Here is an 18,615-nt window from a genome sequence, read left to right as displayed (position 1 = left end):
GTAGTAAACATCATTCATTTGACTGCTCTCCTTACACCTCGAATAGCAGAACATTTGGATTTTTATTTTCTAAATTGGTGTAAAGTTAAATTAACATATTGGATTGGGTTTGTCAGGGTAGTTCTATTTAGGTAGTCAATTTGGATTTAAAGAGATATTTGATAGTTTAATTAAAAATAATATGAGTATAGACTGTAGAGAATAAGTCGGATGTAGAAAGAGATTATATATGGGTTCAAATAAAATTTCACTTTTTCATATCTTGTGACCAATGAAAAGGGGAGATTCCAGCTTTGGATTCAATTGAGTGAGCTGCGTTCAGTTTCAAAGTTGAAGTTCTCACATTTATTCCAGTGTGACAGAGTCACTAGAAAGTTGGTCTACTTTCAAATGTGCTAAGCAGCTGCCTCCATTGCTTCAACCAATGGCTTGCCGCACAGGGTCTTGTAGGTCGGGATTGATAGGAAATATGTGACACTGAGCAAAATCAGCCATTAGTTGGTCCACGAGTGCAAGGGCTATTGCAGCTTCCACAATCGGCACAGCTGCGCCGTTCCACCAAGCAAAACATATGTAAGCAAGGGCGAAAATGAGAGTTTGAAATTATAATGGCCTATGTAATTAATACACAAAGTGCGATAACGAAACAGTCTCAGGACAAAAAAGGTAGAGAAAGGCCTAGAAAGACTTGGAAAGAAGCTTTATGAAAAGACATCAAGTACTTAGAGCTAACAAAAGACTTGGTGCAAAACTGAGGACAGCGGCATTCTATGATTCATACAGCCGAGCCCCTTAGTGAAATACGGCTGTTGAATTATATCTAATAGCAGAAAAGAAAGGAAAACAAGTTCGACAAAAGGAAAGTGCATAGAGAATGATGCATGAGAGTTCGGATATCATTCACAGACGTACCTCGCGGAACAACACAAGGATCAAAGCAATCAAGGGCTCTAAGTTCTATCTCTCTTTTATCTCTAGTCACTGTATTCTGCTTCTTCTGCACAAATACCACAGAACCACCATGACAGATTAGTCAGTTAATACAGTTTGATGATTTAACAAGAATTTACATATAAACGAAAGAAAGACCCGAGTGTGGTTCACAATTCTCCTATTGACCATATATACAGCAGGAATAATGAATACGTAGTGTAGAAACCAATATTCTTTTCGAATTAGTACTCAGAGAGAGAGAGAGAGAGAGAGAGAGAGAGAGAGAGAGAGAGAGAGGTCAGACATACTCCAATTGTAGCTGTTGGCTTCAAAGCTATTCTCATGTTTATGATTTCCCCATTGGATAGTCCTCCCTGAATGCCAGCATATACAATTTCAGTATAAAGAGATGCTCAACAAAACATTTTACCAACTTACTCTACATTTGGAAGAAGTAACGGGAATCTACAACAGGTACCTGTATCCCACCAGAGCGATTTGTTCTTGTCCTGATTTTTCCTTGATCATCCAAATAGAACTCATCATTATGTTCACTCCCAGTTAAAAAGGTACCTGTTACGCATTCAAGAACAAGAACTTATTCAAAATACAGTTGGAGAAAAAAATTTAAAAAAGTCCGTCATACTAGAAATTCTTGCAACCGTTCTTCAATCATCAAGTCCAATTTAAGTACCCCACAAAGTTGGTGAATATTAACCTGCAAATCCACTTCCAATTTCAAACCCCTTTGTTGCAGGTATTGACATAGCAGCTTTAGCCAATTCTGCTTCAAGTTTATCAAAGACTGGCGAACCAAGCCCCTGAGATGCAAGAAAATGAGCGGCAATTCTCCATATATGACTTAATGAAGATTAAACAAATCACTGAAAGAGCAATGTAACTTTGCAGTGGTTAAGGTAAAGAGTCTGCCCCTCAATTGAAGACATGTTCTTGCAAATAGAAACACGAGGTGAAGGGAAGAGAGAGAGAGAGAGAGAGAGAGAGAGTATACTGGTGGGCAATTTCTAACAATGCACGTGACAACACCACCAACAGATTCCCCTTTCACTCTGACAGCATCAACGGCAGCGTTCATCTTCTCTGCATATTCGGGATCTGGGCACCTAAATATACTACTCTCTATCTGGCAATATGTCACAAAAGAACACAAAATAAAGTTATTCCTTTTCCTTATAAGGGAATGAGGCAGATTGGAAAGTTATAAGGGAATGAGACAGATTGGAAAGTTATTCCTTTTCCAGGACTCCCATTTTGGGTTGCTACTCTCGAATGGCTTGCTACGAAAGTCATAAATTAATATCCATTATCGCACCTGATCAAGTGTCAAAGTGTGATGATCGACCAATTCCTCGGGCAGCACAACCTTCTGAACTTGTGAAACATAAGCTAGGACCTGAAATGTGACAAACATTAGGGAAAAGTCTTCAAAATTATAACAGGAATTGCAATCAGTAAAAGAAGGTGCAGATGATATCAATAATGTAGCTAAATCTATGACACACAAGATTGGCAAGAGAAGTTTGGAAACTTTTCTTTCAATCTTCAGGTACTCGTTCGCCATGATCCAAGGTCAGGGACATGATTGTCATGTATTGACAAGGACATGGGGTGCATGTCAAGTCCAGTTCCGAAAGCCTAAGCACTCGACATGCCAATACATGTGTAATTTTTTGATGGAAAATTTCATCATTTGTTGAGCAAATTATCAAAAAAAATTTACGTTAGTAACAACCATTTTATCTCTGAAAAACTCTCAAGGTTCAAATAAGTTTATAATTTTTCAACGCAAATGAAGATGTATTTTCGTAAGAATCCAAAGACGCGACCAACTTGGATGTCCTATACAGAAAGATCATAAGTTATTCAGTGACAACTGTAAGTCAGGTGTTCCTGTCCATCTTGAGTTTATCAGGTAAAATTAAAACAAATAGCGGGACACATTTGCAATTCGACAAGGCTGTACTAAAATAAGGAGAAAAACAATGATTAAACGAACTGGAATCTCGGGCATCACCGTGCAATTATTTAAGCATACACATAGTTTACTACAACCACCTCAGTTTCTGAGAAAGCCTTGAGAATTTTCTTGGCAAGGGCTCCAGCAGCAACTCTTCCAATTGTTTCTCTAGCAGAAGATCTACCACCACCCTTCAGTTACAAATTAGGTTAAGATTTATGTATCTGAAATTCCCAGATACGCCTGTGAACCTTTAATCGTTAAGCTTAAAACCATTACCTGCACGGATCTGATACCATACTTCTGGTCATAAGTTCGATCTGCTTGCGAAGGCCTATAAGCTACCGACATTTCGTCATAAACCTGATATTCCAGCGACAGAATTACTTCCATGCACCATAAAGAACGCCAACTAATACAACTCTGCTCGTCTGTACTACTGACTCAATTATGCAGAGTATAAATGCGATGGTTAATGTACAGTATCCTATATATCATGAATCAGTGAAATACAACAGTAAACCCTATAACGAGTTCTAGCACCCAAAATACAATTTAATCAAGTTCCCAGCACTCACATTGCGTTCGTCAACTTATCTAATCTGTCTGCAAATTGTTTGGGCACCTCAAACAAGCACCATGCATCCGACACATTTAATACGGAGATGAACTTCAAAATATTTAAGCTTTGTCTAGTTTCAAAAACCATGGTTGCATGATTAAATAGATTGAAAACTACAAATTCCACAGCCCAGAAAAAATAAAGGTAAAAAAACACGAGCAAAGAAATATTAGTCCTTAAACCCTCCACCCGTTTTCATTCCTCTTCATATATATGCCCTCTAGACTGGATACTTACACCTCCTTTCTGATCAGTATTGGGCACAAGCACAAGAATTGGTGTCCCAGTTGTCACTCCTGCAGTCAAATATGACATCAAATAGAATACACGCCACTGAAGACAGCTGCAAAAGGAACCAAAATCCCAAATAAACGCGCACACACAAAAATTCCACAAAGATCTAACCATCATGAACTCCCGAAAGTATTTGGCATGTGTCAGTTTCCTTCCTAAGGGTAGTAATTGGACTCTGACCTGGCCTCCTGACAACCCATAAGTTCATAACAAGTTTGCATCAAAACAACTCAACAATTTTAGAGGAAGCTTTCCATGATTATTGCATAGAATAATATACACTGATGTCCCGATATAAACACCTATACATCCAAGGAAACTAATACTGCCAGCATGCAATAATCCCAGACCAAATGCCTCACAAACTCTACATCGAATACCTTCGGTCAAGGTCATCCTGCAAATCCTTTTCGGAGAGGGGCATACGAGGAGGGCATCCATCAATTACACAACCAACACCACCTCCATGAGCTTCCCCAAAAGTTGTAACACGAAAATGATTCCCGGTAATGTTCCCAGCTGCCTGCACCTCTGAAATTCAACACCAAAACTTTCAGAATTGATAACAAAGTTGTAACTTACTACGATCTCTAACATATCAAATTTATATTACTGGCGATAGGATACGACCCCAATAAGGTGATACGAAAAATCTCTCAAAATTATACGATGCGCTATGGATACAAGTAAAAATATAAAGAGCAACAAAAATATACATTTTAAAAATCATTCTTCATTCAAATTCACGTACATTTGAGTTGTTGGAGAAGAAAAGTTGGAAATATAATCCTCTTTATATACAGTAGAAGAAGTGTGAGAATTGTATTCAAGGTTTTAATTAGAGGGATACTCTTTGTATTCATCAACTTTCAATTGTAATGTCTCCTGTTAATTTACTCATCCTCGTTATCTTTTTTGAATGTGTAAATGTATCCTAAAAGCTGGATACTTGTATCCTAAATGTAGGTTGGGTTTGAAAAATCGAAAACCGAACCATCATTTGGGTTTGGTATGACATCGTTCTTGTCATCCTCTTGCTCAACTCAACTCTCATGCCTAGTATCACTACTCATATTAAAAATAAAAGTCCTTCTAAGCGGAAGAATGAAGGGAGCTCTCTCGCCCACTTCATCTCTCTCGCTCTTTTGATCACCTGAATCCCCCAAAACTCACATTGACGCCTGTTAGCTACATAACAGCCATCAATCTTGAATCGAACCTAATGAAGGAAATAAAGAACAAATTATGGTTGAGACCCTAATACCCTGAAAAATCTTCGGAAATCAGAGGCACAATTCTTGTTTTTTTCCTATGTGAAGAGAATGTTAGAATAGCCCTAGGACCGTTTTGGTCCCCCACATGGCTCAAAAGTTGGGTTTTGGAATTTGGTTAGTGATTGCAGAAGCTAATAAGTTATAGTCTTTAGAGTGAAAGATGTAGGGGCTTAAAAAGACTTCATTATTTTGTAGATGTTTGTCTCACAACGAAAAATGTAACACAGCAGAAATTTGATACATAAGAGAAAGAAAAAAAGAACACTCAAGTATTACATACAAAGATGTTTTTTACTCTCACACAATAAATTAATGCAAAAAGAAACATTCAAACACTTTTAAAAGCTTTGTTGCTTCTTCTTACTTCTCGCTCCTCACACTTCGTACTTCTCACTCCTCACCAAGTCGGTGGAATTGCCCAGCCACACAATTTGCTTTTTCCAACTAATGCCCAGCCACACAATTTGCTGCCGTCTAGTACAAATCTGTAATTTTGCTAGATTTTTTCAACTAATGCACACCGACTTAGACTTTGCCTTTATGTCCACACAATTTTACAACTTGCAATATGCCTTCCTAATGTTTCTAGAGTTTTCTGACACAGTGTAAGCATGCATTTGCTTTGGGTTGGACCATTTTATTTGAGCCGAAACAAGATTATCATTTTACAAAAGGTTCATGATTTTTGCGCACATGGATAATTTCAGTGGCTGCATTGTAGATAACAAAAGAGATCTTTTTGATAGTGGCGTTTCAGTTTGAATTTTCTAAATCAAATATCCATGTCTTTTAGTTATTTGATTAAATTCTTTTTTTGTCATAATTTTGGTACTATATGCACATTATATTGTAACAAATTTCCTATAATCTAGCCTTTTGATTACACTCTCTTCCGTTAGAAATAATTGTAATTAAACAAAAATTGGTTAGATTCAATTTATTTTCACAATAATGCTACAATTTAGCAATAATTATATACGATTTAAGATATTTTCTTTTCAAAATAGTTTAAAATATTTTTAAATCCCCCAAAATCAAACGTACTGAAATAAGTTTTTCTTTTAGTATGTTAAAACAAAATAAGATTGAGAATAATATAAACGTACCAATACACAATGTGTACAAAATAAAACATACCAAAACAAAAATAATGTACCAATATTAACAATATGTATCAAATTAAACGTACTAAAATTACAAATAAACGTACTAATTAATGATTTTTGTAAATTCAAATTAGATAATATATACGTAATGTATTGTACTTAATAATAATTCGTCAACAACTATACTTAAAAACACAGAAAAAAAAATATAATTATATAATTTCACAAAAAAATTGAAAAAATTACACTGAGCTTTTATGTTGATCACAAACTACTTGAAAAAGAAAAAACCATTTGGAAAAAAAAATTAATATTAAACGTTTGCGTAACAAAAAAAAAAAAAAAATCTATGATCGAAAAAACTTATTTGGAAGAAGAAAAAATATAGTTTAATTACTAATACGTCCACTGAATAAGGAAAAGTGCATCATGTAGATAAAAGGATAAATTCAAAAATTATTTTAATTTTTAAAAATAGAGATGATTACTGGTTAAAACACTTTAATTAAATTTTAAAAAGATACATATGTTTAATCTAAATAATATAGAAAAACTGTAGGGGATTCTAATTTTCCCATAACAAAAATGCTCGCACACTGAGGAAATACAAAAATTAAATCGAAAAAGCTTAAAAGCTCGTTTGAACGTACTTTTAAAATGACTAAAAATACTTTGACGAAATAAAAATGCAAATAAATCTTCAAAAAAAGTACTTAAATTAATTCCTAGTTAAATAACAGTAAGCAACCAAATGGGCAAAAATAGGGAGAGAGAGAGAGAGACTGACGTAGTTTCTTTGCGGTTCTCCGGCGCATCACAAATTGAACGGAGGACGAGGTGGTCCGAAGACCAGAAAGGGCATTGGTGGTTGGAGCTCCGAGGAATGGTATGGAAACGAGAGAGGAAGCCATGGCAGTTGAACCCGGCCACTGAAACTCTCAGCCCACCGACAACCAAAAACAAGGAGAAGAAAAAGGAGGAAGAAGAAGGAAAATATGGAGGGAGTGAAATGTACGCCGTGCTTCCGGTATTGTCTTCGTAGCAGCCATGCAATGGACCACGGCTGAGGGGTACAGCACATCGTGGCTCATGCAATGACTGCAATCCATTAATTTATCCACCAACTCACACGCACGACAAGCGCAAACACCAGATATCGCTCACCTTTATCATTGGTATTTCTTCTCAAACCTTTATCATTGGCTTTAAGATATTTCTCATCCATAGATATGGCCAATATCTTAGATCTTGGAGGGATGGGCAAAACATTTCTGAACACAATATTATTACAATCATTCCAATTTTTGCCAATAAAGAAGCAAACACAAGCTTAAATCACTAGGAACTTCTTTATCAACATATTTTAAAGAATTTAGCCAATCTACCACCGAGTTGAAATTAGCATTAGTGAAATTGCTTGGCTTAATTGAACAAGGGTCCCAAATCAATTTAGTGACACCATGCACAATTAAAAAATAAATGCATTTGGTCCTCATCTACGGAGTTACAAAAAGGACACATCTTATCACTATTAGTTACAATATGACTTAATCTTTTTCTAGTTTGAAGTCTATTACGAATGAACAATCATGCAAACATCTTAACTTTAGGAGGAATATTAAGTTTCCACATCTTATTAATTAACTTATGCTTTGTAGATTGAGTCAATGTCCTTTTTTGGATCCAAGTAGCTGATTTAACAGAGAACTTACCATTTGTATTTGGACCCCAAACAAGCATATCTTTGGAATCCTGCAAGGGAATTGTAATATTACAAAGTTTCCTTGCAATTTCATTACTAACCATTTGCGAAAGCTTTCTCCTATCCCAACAATAGTTATCAATAAATTCTTTGACTTTCAAGTCCCAACTAATGTTTTGGTTGTCAATATTGGGTAAAAGATGGAATAACAGGTAAGGAAAAACCTAATTATGGAACCAGAACAAAATGTCCCTACCATTACCCACTCTCCATCTCATACCCTTAAGAATAACATCCCTACTTTTCAAGATACATTTCCAAGCAAAAGAATGATTATGTCTAATTTTATTATCTAGAAAACTTTCTTTTCTAAGATACTTACTCTTTACTAACTTAACCCACCAGTTATCCTCTTCAATCATTACCTTCCAACCCAATTTAGTGAGACAAGCATTATTGAAATGATCTAGTCTTCTAACTCCCAAACCTCCCATTTTCTTAGGAGCACAGATCGAATCCCAAGCCACTGGAAATATTTTCTTGTCCCTACCCCAAAAAATAATCCCTACACTCTTTATTAAGCTTATTGACAATCTTGTCAATACACTTAAAGTAAGACATAACATGATTAAGCATACCTGTTAGATTAGAGTTAATTAAAGTAAGCCTGCCCGTTCTCGAAAGAGTGTTTGCTTTCCAATCTGCTAGTTTTTACTTAACCCTCTTAAGTAACTCATTACCATTAACTTGGTCTTTCCATAAAGCAATATTATGAATTCCTAGATACTTACCAATAGTAGTTTTATGTTGAATATGTAAAATATTAACAATATCAATTCTAGTTGGAGAAGTTGTATTCTTGGAAAAATACAGGGACGACTTATGAAAAGTTATTTGTTGGCCCACTGCTTTAGAAAACATATTAAGGATTTGAAGAATATTACTCGCACCCCTCGTTGTGGCCTTAGCAAACAGGGGACAGTCATCAGCAAACACAAGATTTGTGATTTTAAATCCTCTAGGTTAGGACAAAATACCAATATGAGACTTCGTATTATTTGTTAGGGTATTGAGGTGTCTAATTAATGATTCCATACAAATGATGAAAAAATAAGGGGACAATGGGTCCCCTTGTCTAATTCCCTGCTTCGGATAAAAACAACCATGAGGTCACCCATTTATAAGCACATAGAATGAAGGAGAAGTAATACATTCCATAATTAAATCAACCCAACGGTTATCAAAACCAAATCTAAGCAGAACATACCGAATGTACTCCCAGTGTAAGTAATCATAAGCCTTTTCTAGATCCAGCTTGACACCCATAGCTCTAGTTCTTCTTTTCATCGTATTGAAACCAGCAAACATTTCGTGAGCAATAAGAATATTATCCTAAATGGCTCTACCTAGAGCAAAATCACCTTGATTTTGAGAGATGCAAAGATCTAACAGAGGTTTTAGTCTCTTAATGATGATCTTTGTGATAATTTTGTTTGGTACTTTGATAGACTTTTGGGGTCGGATTGGGTAGGTGGTGTCAACTGTAAGGCTAAATTGGGCAAGCAGACATTCCTCCTCTGTTGTGGTTGACTTTGCCACATATTTGTAGATGAAGAATGTTTAGCTATTTAAAGATGAGTAGGATTTCATATTTAAAATATTTTGTGTTCAAATTACAGAGTTTTGTACTTATGATTAAAATCGTTCGTATTAAGAATCACTTTGTAAAGATTATCTCTGCAAAAACAGATTAAACTTGAGTCGTTTAGTCAATTTATTGTAGCAAACATATAGATGAAATGATTTGTAATGCTTTTATTAATTCCGTTAATATGTTTTTATAAAGTTCGATAACTAATCGACACTAATTTTAATTGATTTTTTTTCCAGAGACGGCTTTATAGAATGATTTATGATATCAATGGTTCAAATAATAAACACGATGTTCTAAAAATTGACAAAGAACAGTTTTGAATAGGAACTCCTACTCATCTTTTGAGTAGCAAAATATTATTCATTATGACCAAAATGAAGTTGATTTGGAAATAAGGACAATTAATTCATGAATTTGGAATAAGGTATTAATTAAGAAACATCCCTTTTTTTGTTTTGTTAAAATGAATAATGAATTCAATAGTAACAAAAACAAAGCTATATTGCCTGCTATTTCCACAGGCCTGTATCTTCTTTGACACTACCAAAACATTCACCACAAGGAAAACTGTGGAAATACAGTGCAGATTGTCAATCCCTACAGAAATTCCGTTACAGCTTTTGCCGGAGCGCTTGTTTTCAGTATCATTTCGTCATACTCGTCTTCAGGATTTGATAACGCAACAATGGCTCCTCCCCCGCCTATTGAAGCTTCACCCTCATGTATAACAACAGTCTGATAACTATGTTGAGATCGAATGTCTGGTTATATGAGAAAAACCCTACGGAGCGTGAGTAGATTCCTCGTGGACCACTTTCGATTGAGTCAAGAAGTTCCATTGACCTCAGTTTTGGTGCACCTGTCATTGAACCCCCTGGAAATGCTGCTCTCACGCAGTCAACTGCACTTACATCTTACCGCTTTTTCCTGCGAATTGTGCTCACCATAGTATGAACAGTAGCATATGATTCCACGTCCATCAGATGGGGCACATGAACAGAGCCAGGCTCACATACACGCCCAAGGTCATTTCTCAGAAGATCAACGATCATCAGATTTTCAGCTTGATCCTTTTCACTGTAGAGGGGGGAGAGAGAGAGAGAGATTAATTCATAGAAGGGGAGAGAAAACCACCTCATTTCTTTCTTGCCAAGTAACTGCATACACACTAGCTGGATATCGAACCCTAGATCTTGTATCGCCCACCCTCATTCTTAAAAGGAAGGATGTGTCATTACTCCCAGATGCTAATGAAGTACTACTCAGTCCCTGTTGTGTTGAGTTGATTTTAAATCTCAAACATGAGAAAACACATCCCGGAGCAGAACAACAACAACCAACACCCAAGCCGTATCCCATTAAGTGGGGTCGGCTGAGAATAGCTCTTCACTGTAGAGGAGGGAAAGAGATACTAATTCATAAAAAGGGAGAGAAAACCACTTCATTTCTTTCTTGCCAAGTAACTGCATACACACTAGCTGGATATCGAACCCTAGATCTTATATCGCTCACCCTCATTCTTAAGGAGGGAGGATGTGTTGTCACTCCCAGATGCTAATGAAGTACTATTTAGTCACCATTTGTGTCAAGTTAATTTTAGACCTCAAACACGAGAAAATGCATCCCAGACCAGAAAGTGAGAATAAATCTAGCTAATAGTAGAAAACTAGGATTCTGATAGCAGCTGTTTCACCGGACCAAAATTGTCATCAATTTGACAATAATTATATAAATGGGAAAAAGATATGTGATAATGGTTCAATCCTGTTAAAAAAAAAAAAAGAGAGAGATTTTACCTGTATTGCAGTTGTAATTTGCGTTGCTCATCTTCTTCTAGTGTTGCACCACGAGCTATAGTACCCTTAATGGGCTTTGCTTCTAGTATACCATTTCTATCCAACCGTAGAAACCGCTCTGGGGAAGAACAGCAGACACATAGGTTTTCCTTTGAAAAATTAAGCCAGGCAGCATATGGTGCTGGATTTTTTTCTCGAAGGTGAAGGTAAAGTCCTAATGAATCCATTTCCCCAATTCTTTTCCTCGTCTGAGTTGTTAGACATAATTCATAGCTTTCACCGTCTTTAATGTATTCCAGACACTTATCGACATCTTTTATATACTCTTCTCTTGATTTATCAACTATAAAACTTCCTTGACATTCCGAAGATCGAAGAGGCTGTAAAGTTGGCTCACCTCCCTCCTCTGTAGTTGAAGCTTTTAAGCTGAGAAGCTTCTGTTCTGTATTGTCCAACCATGGCGTCGTACTTGTGCATTCTTCCTTAATAGACAGTATATAAACATCATCGGAGCAGTGATCAATAACTACAAGATTATCGGCAAAGAAAAAGCAAGCATCTGGAGTCTTGGATTTGTGGCAGTTAGACGATGCACCACATTCAACTTTAAGGCTATATCTGTATAACATGAAATCAATGAATATTAGCCAGCTAACATAAAGAACCGTGGAAATTAATATTTTTGGATAACAACTGAAATTCAATCCAAGCATAAATATCCGAAAAGCAGAAACCAGAGGAAGGAGATGATGACTTCTTACAACTGAACGGCAATCAGAAATCTATCAGAGATGTCTAAGATTCAATCAATTTCTTCAGAGCCAACTGCCCATATTGGATTAAACCAAAAAGCAGCCAAAACATAGGAAAGCCGATAAAAACATTGGTAGAATTTGCAAGAGACCAAGTTCTGAGAAACTAGTTTGCCACAAACTAAAACAAACAAACAAAAATTGAACTCATGCACCGAGTACTGGATAAGAATAAAAGGATGGTCCGAGAACATTACATTCAAATAAACTTAACTGCATACCCCATGTAGCCAATATATCCACCATGAAAATCAAATGGAAGGCCTTCATAATCCCTTTCATCGTAACAAAATGACAGGAGCTCCTGAAACAAAGACCAAGTAGCCGATATTACTTCACACTGGGAGGACTGAACACGGTAACAAAATAAAAGACAAACATATTCCAAATGGACTGAAGAAGCATTCTGACATAAGTTTATGATCACTGAGATGATCTGTATTTAGTATACCACCGGAAAAATGATAGAATCCCAATAATTCAAGAACAGAAACAAAACAAGATAAGGGGAACTTCAGAAGCCATCTCCAACTTAAAACCTAAAATTTTTAACCAAGAAAATTTAGGTGTTAACCCAAAAACAGTTTTTCTCCTCCAATCTTTCTAGGTTAAATTTTTAGCCCATAAAAGAATAAATTTAGGATAATTTTTTTCTTAAACTTAAAAAAAAAAAAAAATGGAAATTATGTAGACTATCATAATTTAATATTATGAACATTTTAACCTAAAAATATTTTGATTCCGATAAATATTGAAAAATCACTAAACTAGCACCATGAAACTCATGGAACACTACGAAAGAATATGAAACACATAAAATAATTTTTTTTTTTAATTACTTTAGCCGTTGGATTTAAATTTGGACCGTTAGATTTTTATTTTTATTTTACCATTGATTTGATCAAATTAGATCTTAGCCGTTTGATTTGATGAATTTATAAATATAAAACTAAAAATAATACACATATATGATGGGTCAGCCCCACTAACCCAGGGGGAATCCTGGGCTAAATTTGCCCCAGAAATGAGTTTTGGGTTTTAACTCACATTTGCCCGGGTTGGAGCAAGTTGGGGTAAGTTTAGAACCTAAAATTTGAGTTTTATTCCAACAGTTGGAGTAGGTCTAAGACTACACCACAAGCTGTAATTTCACTAATACCTTTTTCAAAAAATCAAGAAAACCTTCGTCCAAAAATGTGCTGCTGCTAGAGCCTTGAGCATCCTCAACAGATAGAAAACCACTTCCCTTCAAAATCTTTTCACTGAAAAATGGGGTATATATCACCATAACATTAAAATACTCATAAGAGCTTTATTCTAGAAAAGAACTTCAAATAATTCCACAAGAATTCAATAGGATTATTGAAGAACGAAGGTAGTTAGCTAATGGTACTTCCATCTCATGTTATAACACGATACCACCATCAGTGAACAAAAATCCACACAAAACCAAAAGTTCGAATTTTCCCGAATCAATGCTCATTGCTCAGTCATACCTTCTCTCAGATAATTTAAAGGTCAATTGCTTCCAAAGAGTTCCACCTTTTCCTCCCATAAATGAAAAGCGTGCTCTTCTCTGAACATTCAAGAAAACAGAAACAGAGACAATGTGTAAGAAATAATGGTTTTACGACCGCTACTCAAAATAAAACTAAGGTATTATGATAATGTCAAATGCTTCAACTAAACATTCACAAAGCATCATGAGAGAAGGAAAACTCTTGCTAAGATTTGTAACTAGTAAGCAGGAACAAGTGAAATTAACCTACCAAACAAGTTATAATGTGAGATGGACAAACATCAAACTAACCTTTTCTATCGATGAACTGTCCAACCAAAAGGTGTTTTCAGCTTTATGATGTCCAAACAGTTCGCAGAAAATATTTTTTGCTCCACCAACTGTACCAGCCAAGTGCTTAAATTTCTTCCATCTCAACTTCAGATATTTAACACCAGCGCTTGGATGCAAAAGGTTTACCATATCGACCATACCAGAACAACTTGCGTTACTTTCACTGTTCTGTAATAAGCTACTTCTAGAAGCCTTGCTATATAGCTGACCATCTGCATTATTTACTAATTGCTGATGTCCAGGAACTTCTGTGAACAGTCGCTGCGGCATCTGCAAGCATGCTAAAATAATTTTACTCGTCAGTTGAAGTTAGAGGCAGTTTATATTTTAATAAATAATAATGATAATAATTATAAAGCATATAACAATACAAACAAATGAAATTAGTACAGCTGGGGTTCTAGACATCTGTGGGATCCTTCAAATAAACATAATGTTCAGGTTTGTCAAAAAGGAATTTGGATCGAAATCACATGCGTAACAAAACCCCTGAAAGTTTCCGAAATCATCCTCAGAAAAGCATAAAAAAAATTGGCATGCATATGAAAGTATGCAATGTCTTCATGTGACTTAGCATGTGCGCACGCAGATATGCGTGCGAGCAAGTGAGATTTCGGCAGAGAGAAATATTGACAAAGGACATATAACAAAGAAGAGGATAAAAGGTGTTCTGGGAAAAGAGCTCTAGTTTACCTGTATAATCAAAATTTCGCTTCTTGATGAATGACGGTCTCGAATTCAGCCAATACTCCTCAGTGATCTCTCTTAAATTCTTGAATATCTGTCTTCCATGACAGGTTGCAATACTCTCTGGATGGAACTGTGAGGGTCACAGATAAAGTCAAGAGAATATTGCACGTAAAAGCAGAGCCCAAATAATCACAAAAGCAATGAACATGCAACACACCTGCACACCATAATGAGGTCTGGTAGAATGCATAATGCCCATGAGAACCTTTACACTCTGCATTTTTCCAGAATGACTGAAAGGTGAATAACTTCCATTTTTCAGTTTCTCTGAAAAATATCCTGCAGCATATTCCGAGGAAAAATCAGACTTCTGGGTTTCGATGAAAGAAAGTGCATCCATGGAGGAAGTCCATGCTATAGGAATGAGTTCATCTGGAAGTGATTCAGCATCTATGACAAGTGAATGGTACTGGACCACCTGAAATTAGGTAAAGTCGTATGGCTAAGCATAGTTAAGAATAAGTTTCACAATCACCCCAAAAGGTCCATGGTAGCAAAAGCATGCACTTTCAGCAAAACCACATTAAAACATTATAGTTTCAAGAAACCATCTTTAACCTTCTCCAGTTTCTAAGTTTTTTTCTCCAGTTTCTAAGTTTTTTTTCTTTTTACCTGAGGAATGACTAACTTTGGTTCAGCAAAAAAACAGATGGGATTTTGAAAGTATGTGACTTTAGTTAAATATTAATCATAACTCAAATACATGATTGCAATGTGTCTCGAGTTCAGATGAAAACTTAATCTTAGTGGACTTTAAAAAAGTGAATGTATATGCACAAATTAATTACTAATCACATATTCTTCCCAGAGAAAATGGTTTTCAACATCATAGTATACAGAACAGAATCATCTGGATTGAACATTAGAATTCTCAACAATTACCTACTGTTTAGTAGCAAACTGAAAGTGAACATGTAACTGGAAATACTAAATTATTTTTTTCTTATGATGATTAACTTTTAGGAAGATATAAAAATTCAACAAAACAGACCGATGTCATAGAGCAAGCTTGAAATATATGACATCTTTCAAGGATACCCCTACCATGGTACAGCTAACTTAATTACAATATACAAGATTGCAAAAAACCAATGATCTTTCAGTTGAAGAAAAGACTGACCTTGAATCCTGAATTGTGACCAGAAGGGATGTCATTGAAAAGTCTGCACCCATTGTGCTCAACTTCGCTGTATTGGGGAAAAGGAAAGAGTAGAAAGTTAATAAAATGGAACCAACGGGAAACAACAAAATCATTACACCAAAGCTTCAATCCAAAATTTCAATTATAAAGCATATTTCCAATTAGTCATGACTAGATATATAAGAAAAAATTATGCACCAGTGAGAACCAAAATCTTGTAACAAAACATAACAATACCTCAACCGCCCATGGACTGGTTCAGGAGTGTGGACAACTTTAGCACCATGCGCATAACCTAAAGCCTGTTCAACCAAAGGCATCCGGGAGAATCAACATCACTTGGCATGTATATATGATTTTAGGAGCAGCATTTAGAGTCACATAGTTGATTTATTGTACTCTTTCCTAAACGATCTTATTTTATATGTAACTATTTCAAATTCTTAAGCATCTAGGTACGTTAAAAGAAGAAAAAAAGAAGTATAAAACCAAAATACCTGATGCCCAAGACAAACACCCAAAATAGGGATATCCCAGCAGTCAAGCAGCACCTGAAGACATATGCCTGACAGATTCAAATAGTTTCTAAATGAAATAATCATAAAAAGCTTTAGCATTGAAACCAGACGGAAAAAAAAAGGGCTGCAAAAAGAACTCTAAGAGAAAGAAAAACCAACAGAGGAGAAACATATATGCGTGGTGCATATAGATATTCTAAAACATGTTGAAAACTATTGAGAGTGATGCCTATCCTGTTAGTCTGCAGCATAAGGGCTATCAACATAAAGCCTTCATCTTTCTATTTTTGGCCCAGATGGAATTCAGAAGTAACAAATAACTCAAAAAGAAGATAGTTGCTGAACTATTGCATATGTGCTTCTAGTCACTATTCTGCCATACATCGTGGAAATAAGCGCAGAAATAGCATGGCAAAGATAAATTCACTTCTGAAAAACTCACCTATGTCTGCTGGACATGTTGGCGAACCAGGTCCAGGTGATATAACAACATTGTCAAAATAAGTTTCTTCATACAAGTAATAGCGGATGTCTTTCAATGTCAATTCATCATTCCGCACGACCACAGGAGGCACTGGCACAATTAGAAGCCAAAATGTCAGAGCCAACTTTTGGTAGGCTAACATCAAGTATAGTTTTTATTTTCCTTAACCAGGTTATAGATGATGCAAACATTTTGCCCTTGGAAATAATAAACGGACACAGGACATACATAATTCGATACATAGAGACAGGGGAAGGGGTTAGAGTAAAACGTACCCCCATTAATGACAGACAGCTCCTGGTATATATTGTAAGTCTAGCTGTCATAGTTGTCAATCAACAATGTCCTCACAAATTCCAGCTTCCACCCAGGTTCCTTGAGGTTATTCTTTCCCACATATGATCCATTTAAGCACTGAGGCATCAAATTGGAAGACATCACGAGCTTTCCAGCATCATGCTTAGATACTTGAGTGTTATCCTTCTTATTGAACTTATCAACCTTCACTAAGGGTTCAGACTCTAGCATATTCTTGTTTGTATATGGCAGCCCCTCAACCAAAGGGTATCTGAGCTCGGAAGATGACGAACACAAAGTGAAATTCATTTTCGTACGACTGAGAATGTTAAAATCATACACAAGGGCCCAAACCAGAGCTTCTGCAACACAAAAATGCAGAGAGTTAAATATTCTTTTTCCTGTACTCCAAGATTATTCTTTTTCCAGCATCCCCAATTAAATGGTTTGATAACAACAATTTACTCATCACTCTTAACTACTCCACTGAATGCCCAAAAGTTATAGTTAATACACCTTGACATGTTAACAACAGTTTACTACACTACAACACCTGGAATGCCATTTCTACCACCGCACTAACTGTCGTTAGATGAATGTAATTTTTAATCCATATGCTAATAAATCTTGAAATTTAAACTCATCCGACAACAAATGCCCGAAAATATGCTATCTTTAGTGGTGACTGCTAAACCATGAACCAAATGGGTTCATTTCCTTATACAAAATGTGGAATAATGAAATATGTGACAAATATGTAGCTGACATGACATCTGAAATTAATCGTAGGAAGCTAAAGAAAATTACTTTCAAGTCAATAATCCCATGCTTAAACTACCACTTATTCTGCCGGCCAAAAAAATCCCAGAAAGCAAAACAAAAACTTGCAGACACAGGAAAAACAAAAGAGGAAGAAGATGAGAAGATAACCTCAGATAGTTAGGGACCTGCAAATACTTGTGAACTTTGTTGGGTTATATATTTATAACTTGAGAGAGAGAGAGAGAGAGAGAGAGAGAGAGAGAGAGAGAAATCGTAGGGTTGGTGATGAAATGGGCCCCGGTTGGTGGTGGTGTAGATTGGAGGAGAGAGAGAGAGGAAGAAGAAGAAGAAGACTACCCGCCAGCGGAAAGTGGGAAACGGAAAGGAGGGATGTGGGACCCACGAGCACAAACACGAAACGGACAGAGAAATTGGAGGCGGAAGGATCAAGATTCATGTTGTGGAGGGAAAACCTGGGCCGCATGTTGCGGCTTGCTTGGCTGCTACATGGTCCTCTCCTTCATTCGAGTTAAGACTTCCAAAGCCGAATGGTGGGGGGCGAAGAGCACCGTTTTACTATTTTGTTTGGTTTATCAGAAGGCTATACCTTTTTATTTTATTATTATTAATATTTTTTATG

At 36.1% G+C, this 18,615-nt stretch overlaps 2 protein-coding genes across 5 annotated transcripts; both read right to left on the bottom strand.

Moving 5' to 3' along the window:
* Positions 1-211: 211 nt before the first annotated feature.
* LOC137721093 (chorismate synthase, chloroplastic-like) lies at positions 212-7,220 on the bottom strand. 4 transcript variants are annotated; one of them, XM_088695454.1, is made up of 13 exons: positions 6,995-7,220; positions 4,208-4,358; positions 3,939-4,015; positions 3,771-3,829; positions 3,191-3,274; positions 3,010-3,102; positions 2,267-2,347; positions 1,946-2,077; positions 1,652-1,754; positions 1,412-1,506; positions 1,242-1,307; positions 913-997; positions 212-545 (listed from the first exon to the last, which is right to left on the bottom strand). In XM_088695454.1, exons 1-13 carry the CDS (start codon positions 7,116-7,118, stop codon positions 418-420), a joined length of 1,278 nt encoding a protein of 425 aa, XP_088551580.1. In that variant the 5' UTR covers positions 7,119-7,220; the 3' UTR covers positions 212-417. The 4 variants fall into 4 exon arrangements, with proteins under 4 accessions (XP_088551580.1, XP_088551582.1, XP_088551584.1 ...); XM_088695456.1 differs by lacking the exon at positions 6,995-7,220 and adding an exon at positions 4,458-4,560; XM_088695458.1 differs by lacking the exon at positions 3,939-4,015 and having other exon boundaries at positions 6,995-7,206.
* Positions 7,221-9,990: 2,770 nt separating this feature from the next.
* Positions 9,991-18,287, bottom strand: LOC137721532 (aminodeoxychorismate synthase, chloroplastic). The gene is given in 15 exon segments (XM_068460624.2): positions 9,991-10,300; positions 10,303-10,640; positions 11,360-11,977; positions 12,393-12,475; positions 13,331-13,433; positions 13,668-13,747; positions 13,982-14,304; positions 14,717-14,843; positions 14,931-15,191; positions 15,894-15,960; positions 16,152-16,216; positions 16,412-16,479; positions 16,875-17,006; positions 17,192-17,575; positions 18,144-18,287. Coding segments are annotated over 14 exon segments (2,736 nt in total). The 5' UTR covers positions 17,523-17,575; positions 18,144-18,287; the 3' UTR covers positions 9,991-10,160.
* Between the last annotated feature and the right edge of the window lie 328 nt (positions 18,288-18,615).

Source organism: Pyrus communis, chromosome 1 (genome assembly GCF_041283825.1).
Source record: "Pyrus communis isolate YQ-2024b chromosome 1, ASM4128382v1, whole genome shotgun sequence".
Taxonomy (NCBI): domain Eukaryota; kingdom Viridiplantae; phylum Streptophyta; class Magnoliopsida; order Rosales; family Rosaceae; genus Pyrus; species Pyrus communis.
Note: the sequence above shows the minus strand (reverse complement) of the source record. Positions and strands in the feature narration are given on the sequence as shown.

Coding starts and splice junctions, on each gene's coding strand:
- LOC137721093 (XM_088695454.1), bottom strand. CDS start 7,118: ATGGCTTCCTCTCTCGTTTCCATACCATTCCTCGGAGCTCCAACCACC. Junction 3,830..3,938: donor ACTTTCGGGAGTTCATGATG/GTTAGATCTTTG, acceptor ATTTGACTGCAG/GAGTGACAACTGGGACACCA. Junction 546..912: donor TCCTTGTGTTGTTCCGCGAG/GTACGTCTGTGA, acceptor GGAACGGCGCAG/CTGTGCCGATTGTGGAAGCT.